Raw genomic sequence first — 9,789 nt, 5'->3', positions numbered from 1 at the left:
CGGAGTTCACTCAAACTCATTCCATCGAGTCGGTGATGCCATCCAACCATCTCATCCTCTGTGGTCCCCTTCTCCTCCCGCCTTCAATCTTTCCCAGCGTCAGGGTCTTTTCCAATGAGTCAGTTCTTCGCATCAGGTGGCCAAAGTATTGGAGTTTCAGCTTCAGCATCAGTCCTTCCAATGAATATTCAGGACTGATCTCCTTTAGGATGGACTGGTTGGATCTCCTTGCAGTCCAAGGGACTCTCATCTCAAGAGTCCTCTCCAACACCACAGTTCAAAAGCATCAATTCTTCGGCGCTCAGCTTTCTTTATAGTTCAACTCTCACATCCATACATGACTACTGGAAAAACCATAGCTTTGACTAGACGGACCTTTGTTGGCAAAGTAACGTCCCTGCTTTTTAATATGCTGTCTAGGTTGGTCATAACTTTTCTTTGGAGAGCTGGGTTAGGGGAGAGCATTCTGGGTATTTCTGAAAGAAAGATCCCTGCCCAAGGCCATGTCATTTATGGGGAACAGTGTCCACCACAGTATGGTGGGGAGGGAGGTGAGAGGAACAGAACTCAGTCTGGCTCTTGCCTCTTACCCAGGGCCTGCCTGGGGCCTGGCTGAGCCAGGCTGCACAAGGCCTCCCACTGCAGCTCCCAGTGAGTTCCTCCAGCCTTAGCAAAGGCTCCCCAGGCCTGACATGTGTGCCACCCCTGAGGCGCCACTGGGTGCGGGGTCTTAAGACCTGCGTAGTTGGGTGCTGACTCAGCCCCAGTGACCCCTGTGACTTGGCCTTTCTACCCCTCTGGTCTTCAGCTGCCTTCTCTGAGAAGAGAGCGGGTGGCCCAGCTGACCTCCGAGGCCCTTCAAGCTAGGCCCTTGTTGGGCACACAATCAGCTCCTTCTTTAGCAAATGGGCCAGGGAGGCTCGAGCCAGTAGTAAGACACTGCAACTGTGCTGCTCTTGGGAAACCCCAGATGGAATCTGGCATGGGCTCCAGAAGGACGCACTGTCTGCGTGAGGCTTCTGGGCCTCCCTGCCCTCGTGTCCCTGTATGTCTGAGCACACATGCACACACATACACGCACTGCCCACCCACTGCCAGAGTGTTGGACAGAAGGGGTTGTCGTTGTCCACGACCCTCCTGCCTCTAGACAAGACCAGGCCCCTGTCTGCTCAGTCTGGGGCCCCACTGTGCTTCCACCCCCAAGCGACCTCACCCACCAGGAACGCTGGGGCCCTTGGAGCTGCGATGCATGCTGACAACAGGGCCTGGTGTTCTTGGCCTGAGCTGGGACCGCCCACCTCCAGGCTGCTCAGCCCATCCCCATCTGCCAGAAGGAGCATAGAAAGGAAGTCTGATGTCATGAAAAAACACTGGGGATCCAGAAGCAGATTCCAGAGGCCCTCTAGACTCTGCCCAGGAGCCTCACTTTCCCACTGAGGAGACGCGGGGCAGGGAGTAGAGTAGATATTCTCCTACAGTATACCAGGGATATGGGTAAGGTTGCTGGATTTAAGAAATAAAAATACAGGACCCTCAGTTAAATTAGAATTTCAGATAACAACTAAATTTTATTTTATTTTATTTTTTAACAAATCCACACTTTTATTTATTTTCAAGAAGTTTAAATTCTCGAAGGGTACAGCATCACATGAATTCTGTGTCCAATGGCCTTAGCAGGAAGGTTGCTTTGGAATTTGGCATGAACCATGCCACTGTTTCCATGAGCTCGAGTGATCTTTCCCCAGATTACTCTGGTTTTGTTAGGTTTTCCACCAGGAGTTACTGTGTTGTTCTTTGCTTTGTACACATAAGCACATCTCTTGCCTAAATAGAATTCAGTTTCATCTCGAGCATATATACCTTCAGTTTTCAGGAGAGCAATGTGTTCCCTTTGGTTCCGTAGGCCCCGTCTATAGCCAGCAAAACTTGCCTTGGACCACAGCCTTCCAGACATATTTGTCGTTTTAGAAGTCCGTTCCCAGCAGGCCTTCATAGGGTCCAAGATGGCTGAAAGAGCAACAACTCAATTTTAGTTTAAGTATGTCCCAAATATTGCATGGGACATATTTATTTATGCTAAAATGTTATTCAGTGTTTATCTGGAATTCAAATGTAACTGGCATCCTGTATTTTTTCTGGCAGTCCTACATCTGTGTCAGTGGACGCCAGAGGGAAGCAATGCCATCATCCTGCCCTCCTGCTTCTCCTCAGGGTGCCAACCTGCCTGGTCCCTTCACCTTTTCAGCCTCGTACATCTACCCCTGAAGCTCCTGCATGCCCTTCTTAGCATCCTCATTCCACTCCCTAGGATACCCTTCTCCCTAAGCTCACTCATCTTCCTCTACCCGAAAGGCTACACCTCTGTCAGGCTCCAGGCAGAGGGGCAGGAGGGGCAGGAGGTTCCAGGCAGATACCTCAGGTCTTGGGTGTTGGAGGAACAGGGTCCTGGAAGCCCAAGTCAGCAACAACTCACTAAGGAAGCAGCGTGGGTGCTGGGGGGAGAAGGCTCCAGAATCCTCTGCACTAGGTCTCCTCCGGCAGAGGAGTGGGCTAGGTCCATAGCCAACTGCTGGGGGTCCGGGGGAGGAAAGACATGCTGCTCCACACCCCACTCCCCATTCCCTTCTCCAAGATCAGTCAACAGGAACTGCAAATAGAGAAGGCATTCTCTGGGGCCAGACCCCAATTCCACTTGGATCAGAGACTGGAAGATTCTGTCCTTAGGGGCCAACAGATAATGAGAAGCAGAGACAGAGGCCAAGGAGAGAGAGATACACCGAGAGAGATCAGGAGAGGCAGTGAGACACAGATGCAGGAGCGAACCAGGGACAAGGGCGATGGAAACAGAAAAACAGACTCCTCCACGAAGACAGGCAGAGATTAACAAAGAGGAGAAACAGATGGGAAAGCAGGGAACATGTAGGAATGGAGAGAAACTGCATGGAGACAGAGACGGGGAGAAACGTGGCAAAGCAAGGAGGGGTTAAACAGAAGACAGAGATGACTGGACTGGGAGGGACGAGAAACAGAGATAAGGAGAGAGCATGGAGAGAAGAAAGAGAAAGCCAAAGGAGGGTGGCTGTCCTTTCCTACTAGGTGGGGGCTAGTTTTCAGGGGCGAAGTCAGACTTGGGACACAGCAGGAACTTCTAAACACCTAAGAACTGACCCTCTCCAGGATCCCTCCCCGTTTCCCCAGGTCTAGAACAGCACCCCAACGACCATCTCCATTTCGCCCCTACCCCAAGTGTCCGGGCTCCATCTCTCCAACTCCCGCAAGGTTTCCTTACGTCTCATCTGTGTTTGGGCGTCTGGCTTTCCCCTGTGCTGATCGCCCACCGAGACGGTCTCCCACCCCACCCTCCAGCCTGGTCCCCCGGGGAGAGAGTTCGGGGGAGACCCAGCCCAGCTCCCCGCCCCGCTCCGCCTGGCTCCGGGGGGAAATCCCGCGTTGAGCGATGCTGCCGCCTGCCGGCCGGATCCGGAAAGCACAACGCTCCTCAGGGCTGGGCGCGCCGGCGGATCGCAATCCAGCCCCTGCAGGCCAGGACCGCGGCCTCGGGGGATCTTTCTAGGAATCTGAGTGGGCCTGCTCGCCCGCGCCCCGGCTCGCCTGGCTCTGCAGACTCAGCTCTGCGGACTCAGGGACTAGTCTCAGAATCCTGGGGCCTCAATTTCCCCTGTAGTCAAATGGAGGAAATGTACCAACGCCTCCTTCCTGGATTTCCAGGACGGTGGGGGCGGGGCAAGACTGTACCAGTGCCCTACTCCCGGTTCTCCTTCCCCAGAAATCAAGCAGGCCGCCCCTCCCTCTCTTCTCGGCAAAACAAAACCAAACAAAAAGTGGCACCTCCCTCCGTTACAATCCCCTGAATCCACTCCGAGGCCTTCGCTTCCGCTCTTCTCTGCCCCTCAGGAGTCCATGTGGGAAGGGACTTCAGTGGTCCAGCTCGCTCGGGCTGCAGCCCCTCTCCATCTCAAGCTTGGACCACTTAGAGGGTGGAGCAGTTAGGGGTTGGGAAAGGGTAGCTCAGCAGTCTTGAACTGACACCACTATATATATATTTAAAATCAGATAATCTTTTCTAACTCCCATTTCCCAATCCAAACTTCTTCCCCCTCCCCCTCCCCCTCCTTTTCCCAGGTTGGGCTCTTGCCGGGTGCACCAGCTCCGCCTCCATCCCGAGGTGGGGCCCTATAGGTGGAGAGTCGTGGGAGAGGTCGCGGCCCCGCCTCTCTCCTCCTGCCCCTACACACGGAAGCTCAGTGGCCCCCAGGCAAAAATGTCTGACACCTGGGTTACCAGCCTCTTGCTGCTTGGCCTGCTGGCCGGCCTCCAACAGGTGAGCGCTTGGGAGGTAAAACTGGAATTTTCAGCCTCCTATTCTTGTGGGTCAGGGGCTTGCTTCTGACTTCCGATCACCACCTTCCATTGTCAGGATCTCCTCGTGACCACAGGCAGTTAGCAACTCCTTTCTCTTTTTCGCCGGGGAGGTAATAGGTAGAGGACGCGGAGGGAGGTCCTGAGAAGGTCTGGGTTCTTTCACCTAGTGGGGTACTGTGTCGTAGGACCTATTCCCGCACACCGCTGTCTGACATCTAGCGCCTCTCGGAGACTCGGGTCTTTGACCCCCAATTAGGCTTGACTTGCCCTTCTCGCTCCTTCCCGCAGCGTCAGAAAGCCGGGACCTGAGGTCTGGACTGAGATCTGGACGTCTCGCCAGCTTGTCTCCCCAGCTCCGTTCTTGCCAGTGCTGGGTGACCTTGGGGGAAGTCCTGGCCCTCTCTGGGACTGTGTTATCTGTGCTTGTGCCCTGGAGAAAAGGAGGCTCCCTCTTCCCTTTTTGGAGTGGGGGTAGGTTTTTAGCGGGTGATAGGATTTGATCTGGCTGCCTGACCCAAGGCTGGGATGATCTCGAAATCTGTGATTTCCAAGGGTAAGGCAGGAGGTCAACACCCCCACATTTCCTCTCTCCCCGCAGCCTCGGGGAAGGGCAGTCTATCTGGTTCTGAGATGGGAGATTATCCTGGAAACTGACATGGCTGTGGAATATGGATTTTTGACCTCTGTGAGAGCCTGAGGGAAGGGCCAGGCCAGCTCCCCACAATGTTCACTGACTGTGCCGAGGACTTCACCCCCAAAGCCCTGCTACTCCTCCACCGCCTGCAGTGGGTTTGTGCCAGCGCTAGGCTGTGCATCCTTTTGTTGACTTCTCCCAACAACTCCATGGGGCAGGCTGTTAATGCCCTCGGTCCACATGTAAGTTAAGTGGAAGTTACCCAGAATCACCCCAATGTTTGATACCACCTCAGTCAAGATCACCCCCTGTTTAAGAAGTGGGTGAGGGGGAGATAATCTGGGAGAGGATCCCCTGCTCCTCCAAACAGGAGCTCAAGATTAATTCGTTAAATCTACTGTCTTTTTCTCAGTTGGGGGCCAGGAGAGAGGGAGGCACAGGGGCTGGGATGAAGGGAAGTGGGTATGCTGAGTGCCTGGACCCCTTGGGCTGTCCCCAACTCTGCAGTCACCTCACCCTCTCTGGGCCAACCTACAGGGGTTCATTCCTGCTCCTGACCCTACTGGCCAAGGCTTTTGAGAAGGACGTGTGCACAGGGGACTGAGCACAGAAAAGGGGGGTCAGCCCAACCATTATTGGCTGTCGTTGGTGTTCTAAGCTTTATTGTTGTCATTAGCGAGAGAACTGTTATTTCAAGATATAAAGATATCGTGGTCTTGGGATTTCCCTGGTGGTCCAGTAGTTAAGACTTCCCACTTCCACTGCAGGGGGCACAGGTTCAATCCCTGGTCAGGGAACTAAGATCCCGATATGCTGCGTGACCCTCCCTGGATCCCCAAAGAAATAGCTATGGTGGTCTCATAAAAAAAGTTGGCTTCTTATTCTTGAGCTGAGGTTTTTTATCCCCCTGGAGGCTGGGGTGGGGTGACAGAGGACCTCCCTTTAGCTGTGTTCCTCTGCCTGCTTCCCTTCCTCCCCCGACTGCCTGGGAGCAACCAGGATGAAATGAAACCAGGTTGTCAATGAATGTTCTTTCATTCATTCTGCCAAAATCCTGAGTATTGGTTTTCAACAGACAAAAATCCCTTCCCTGGTGGAGTTTTCTACTGAGGAGACAAACAGCTAGCAAGATAGAGTAAAATACGCAGTATGTTAGATGTTGACAGGAGCTATGCAGAGAAAGTAAGCACAGTTAGGAGAGAAGTGCTTTGTGAGAGTAGATGTAATTTTAAGTAAGATGCAGAGAAGGTGCTGGAGCCAGCCTCTCAGATTCCTGGGGAGAGAGCACTCCAAGCAGGGCTTATACACATATTTTTATGTTAATCAGGTGAAATTCTATAATGATAGCCTCCACATGGCCAGAACTAGTGCAGAGGAGAGAGGGAGTGGGGAGCTGTTTCTGGAGAGGAGGGTCCAGCACTTCTCAGAGCCAGGAAAGCCCAGTCTGGGTTTGAAGGATGACTGGAAGTTCAGTGGGCCCTGAAGGCTCAGGGACAAGGGCCTGCCCCTGTAGCTGGGGAACTCCCAGTGGGTGGTGGGTTGGTCATGGTGTCTGGGACCCAGGGAGCCACTGAGGGGAGCTTCCTGCAAGGTTTCTGGTGATCGGATTTGTGGGATAGGCACTTGCCAAGGTGTTGGGACTTCGGTGGGGGGCTGTGATGGTGGTAGGTTGGAAGGGTGGGTTAGTGGTGTGAGCTTACAGACCTAGGGGTGAGCAAATGTGGTAGGAGGTGTGACGAGAAGAGGAAGGAGAGCGGGGGCCGCCAGGCGGCAGCTAGGGCTGCACCCGTTGACCCAGGGGACATGTGGAGTGAGTGGAAAGCAGGCTTGAGGGAAAATGCTGATCCTCGGGGCTGTGAGGTACCTGGGTGGCATCTGGGTGGAAACCCTGGCCCCCCGTTTATGACCCAAACCTTTGCTTCTTCTCTTCCACAGGCTGCAGCTACATGTGGTCTCTTCTTGTAAGTCTGGGGTTTGGGCTGTAACTTCCATTGTTGGGAGGAGACACCCCAAATCCTGCCCTGCCTGCCTTCATCATCCTCACCCACTCCCCTTCTAGCCAGAAACCATCCCCCCCGACCCAGAGAAGGGGAGTCCACTCTTCTACCCCCTCACTCCTTCCACCAGCCAACCCATGGGCAGTTTCACACTTGGGGGTCACTCCCCACAATGAGGAGGGGCTGAGGGGGGTGATCTCTGGGCAGCAAAGTGTTTCTACCGAGTCAGCCCTGGACGTTTCAGGAACACTGAGTCCCTCTAGCCTCCTGTTCTGTGGGCCCCATCATCTCGCCATTCACTTTTAGAGTTTGCTCCCGGACCCTCCCCGCTGTCCCTCTCCCCCTGCATCTCTTTAGAGTGATGCTGTAACCACTACAACACTCAATCCCATGCCTGTCCAGTAAGGTCAGCAGGACATTCATTACAGCCATTTTATAGATGAGGAAAGTGAGGCCCAGTAAGGAATGCACCTTGGCAGGAGTGCACAAGGCCAGTATTGAGCTGAACCTGAAACCCAGGTCCCGATCCCAGCCCCAGGTTCCTCCCACTAAGCCCAGAGAGGCCTGTAACCCTGTTCTGCCAAAGGTGTGGCTTGTGCCCTGAGCACATGGTCGGTTTTAGGGAAGCTAGGATCCTTCTGCCCTCCTCCCCTGCCCCCGCCTTGATACCAAGAGCCTCTATCCCACCCCACTCCCAGCACCTGCCCTAATGGATGCTGTGGGAGCAGCTGCTGCCAAGAGTACCAGCCGGAGCGGTATGAATTCTTCTCTGGCCCCTTAAGGTGAGCCCTGGGCCAGTTGTTCTGGGCACAGTCCTCCAATGGGTCTGGCCCACACAGGACTGGACTGGACTTCCTGCTGTGAAGGGTGGGACTGGGTCAAGGGAGGGAGGGTGGTGTGGTGACTGGAGGCTTGGCCTGATGGTGGTGGTTCCTTACCCCAGGATTTTTGTCATCATCTTCCTGATTATTATACCCCTCCTGTGCATCTGCGGCGTGACTAAGCACTTGTATCTCAGCTGCAGAAAGTCAGAGCAGGAGGCCCCAACAGCGCTCCCGGAACAGCCCCCCATTGCTCCTGCAGAGAGGGTCACAGCACCCATTTCTGAGCCCCCGCCCCCCTACAGTGAGGTGGGTATCCATCCCAACCCCTGCTCTGCCCCTCAGCTGTCTGTACCTCCCTTTTCTGAGTTTTAGAGCGACTGGGGCAGTGACGAGTGTCCGTACGCCGTGTCTCTGGGCCCTGGGGCGGGCTCTGCCACCAGGGTGGGGCCACTCCTCTCCCTGGTAAACCTGCCTCCACCAGCACACGGGTGGCGATGACCAGTGGCCCGCCCTAAGAAGTCACTGTGTCTCCTCCTTTCCCTGAAGATTATTCTGAAGCCTGTTCTGGGTCTGCCTCCCTTGGAGCCGCCCCCTCCCTACAGCTTCAGGCCTGAAGAATATGCCGGGGTGCGAAGAGGCATCGACAGCTCCACCTTCTGATCCACCTCCTGCCTGGAACCCTGTCATCAGCCGCCTCCCCAGTGCCTCCTGGGTCAAGCCAGAGACTCTCAGGAGCCCTGGAGCACCCTCGCCCATCCTGCCACACCTCTGCCAGTTTTTGGCTTTAATTTATTGCTTTTCTACCCTTGTTCCATGCCAGTTGCTTCTCTTGTCTTAAAGGCTGGTCTGGAGTGACGTGCCGCCCCTCACCTCACATTGTTAGTTAGAGGCTGCCAGGAGGAAAATGTGAACAGTTGGAGGTGCCCAGCAGTGGAATGGGCTTCTCTGAGCAGTGGAGGAGGCTGCACCCTGGGGTGCCAGTGTGGCCTGGACAGCCAGCTCTGAGATGTTTGGGAGGACACCAATGCACCCTGCGAGATGGGAGTGCTTCAGCTCTCTCCCATTTTACCTGAATAGAGAAGACCCCATTGTCCTCCCCCTACCCCCAACACGTTCTCACTAAATTTCAGTTGATTGTTGCTGAGAGTCTGCCTCTGACTGTGGGGAGGTGAGCTCAGACATTGCTGGGGTACATGGTTGTGTGTGTGTGTGTGTGGAGGGGGCGGGGGGGGGGGACTGGAGGTCACTGTGCCTGAAAAATTGATGAGCCTGGAAGAACAGTACATCAGATGGTCACCCGGCAGGAGGGGATCTCGGCAGATGTTTTGACCTCTGGTTCCTTGAGGTCTTTGGGTGCCAAAGAGTCCGGACAGGGACTAGAGATGGGGAGTGACCACCGTGTGCTTCCTCATCCCGTCCTCCTGCTTTCTCTTGGGACACTTAGAGCTCAGTTCTGACTCTGTCGTTATGGGGGTGGCGATGGGGCGATGCAGAGGTGAGTAGGGGAGGCTGGCCATCTGTAGGGCAGGGTCTTGGAGGCCTTGATCTGCTCTACCCTGGAATCTCGGGAGGGAGGAGAGGAGAGAGATCTGCCCTTCTCCTCCAGTCCCACGGGGTTCTGGGCACCACCACTCAGCCTCATCTGTGGGCTTAACCCCTCAGAGGAGAGGCGGTCACCACTGCAGCCTGGGAGACAGTCTTCACAGGGTGTCATTATCCCTGTGGGGGCTGGCATGGGACATGCAGTGTGAGAGACACCCCTGTGCCAGCATCTCAGGGGCTCAGGCAGGTCTGAGCTCCTCCGCCAGGACCCTGCCTTGGCTCTGCTCCCTGGCAGAGGGCACAGAAGCAGTACTGGCCAGTGTTCCTGGGGGGTTGGAGGTAGGACCGGCCCTGGTGTGCTGGTAGGGATTCCTTCTGCAGGCCTCTCCCAAAAATAGCCTTTCTTAGG

General features: G+C 55.0%; 2 protein-coding genes across 4 annotated transcripts; one reads left to right on the top strand and one right to left on the bottom strand.

Moving 5' to 3' along the window:
- On the bottom strand, positions 1,589-3,331 carry LOC102183178 (60S ribosomal protein L35a-like). Of its 2 annotated transcripts, none has more exons than XM_013972616.2 (2): positions 3,242-3,331; positions 1,589-2,007 (listed from the first exon to the last, which is right to left on the bottom strand). In XM_013972616.2, the coding sequence occupies exons 1-2, from the start codon at positions 3,294-3,296 to the stop codon at positions 1,622-1,624; spliced, it is 441 nt and encodes a 146-aa protein (XP_013828070.2). In that variant the 5' UTR covers positions 3,297-3,331; the 3' UTR covers positions 1,589-1,621. The 2 variants fall into 2 exon arrangements, with proteins under 2 accessions (XP_013828070.2, XP_005693728.2); XM_005693671.3 differs by having other exon boundaries at positions 3,290-3,311.
- Positions 4,209-8,977, top strand: TMEM92 (transmembrane protein 92). Of its 2 annotated transcripts, none has more exons than XM_018064891.1 (5): positions 4,209-4,342; positions 6,953-6,978; positions 7,713-7,796; positions 8,033-8,144; positions 8,385-8,977. In XM_018064891.1, exons 1-5 carry the CDS (start codon positions 4,283-4,285, stop codon positions 8,496-8,498), a joined length of 396 nt encoding a protein of 131 aa, XP_017920380.1. In that variant the 5' UTR covers positions 4,209-4,282; the 3' UTR covers positions 8,499-8,977. The 2 variants fall into 2 exon arrangements, with proteins under 2 accessions (XP_017920380.1, XP_017920379.1); XM_018064890.1 differs by having other exon boundaries at positions 7,958-8,144.

The sequence above is a fragment of the Capra hircus genome, chromosome 19 (assembly GCF_001704415.2).
Source record: "Capra hircus breed San Clemente chromosome 19, ASM170441v1, whole genome shotgun sequence".
Lineage (NCBI taxonomy): Eukaryota > Metazoa > Chordata > Mammalia > Artiodactyla > Bovidae > Capra > Capra hircus.
Note: the sequence above shows the minus strand (reverse complement) of the source record. Positions and strands in the feature narration are given on the sequence as shown.

Coding starts and splice junctions, on each gene's coding strand:
- LOC102183178 (XM_013972616.2), bottom strand. CDS start 3,296: ATGAGACGTAAGGAAACCTTGCGGGAGTTGGAGAGATGGAGCCCGGAC. Junction 2,008..3,241: donor ATGGAGCCCGGACACTTGGG/GTAGGGGCGAAA, acceptor TTGCTCTTTCAG/CCATCTTGGACCCTATGAAG.
- TMEM92 (XM_018064890.1), top strand. CDS start 4,283: ATGTCTGACACCTGGGTTACCAGCCTCTTGCTGCTTGGCCTGCTGGCC. Junction 7,797..7,957: donor TTCTTCTCTGGCCCCTTAAG/GTGAGCCCTGGG, acceptor TCCTTACCCCAG/GATTTTTGTCATCATCTTCC. Junction 8,145..8,384: donor CCCCGCCCCCCTACAGTGAG/GTGGGTATCCAT, acceptor CTTTCCCTGAAG/ATTATTCTGAAGCCTGTTCT.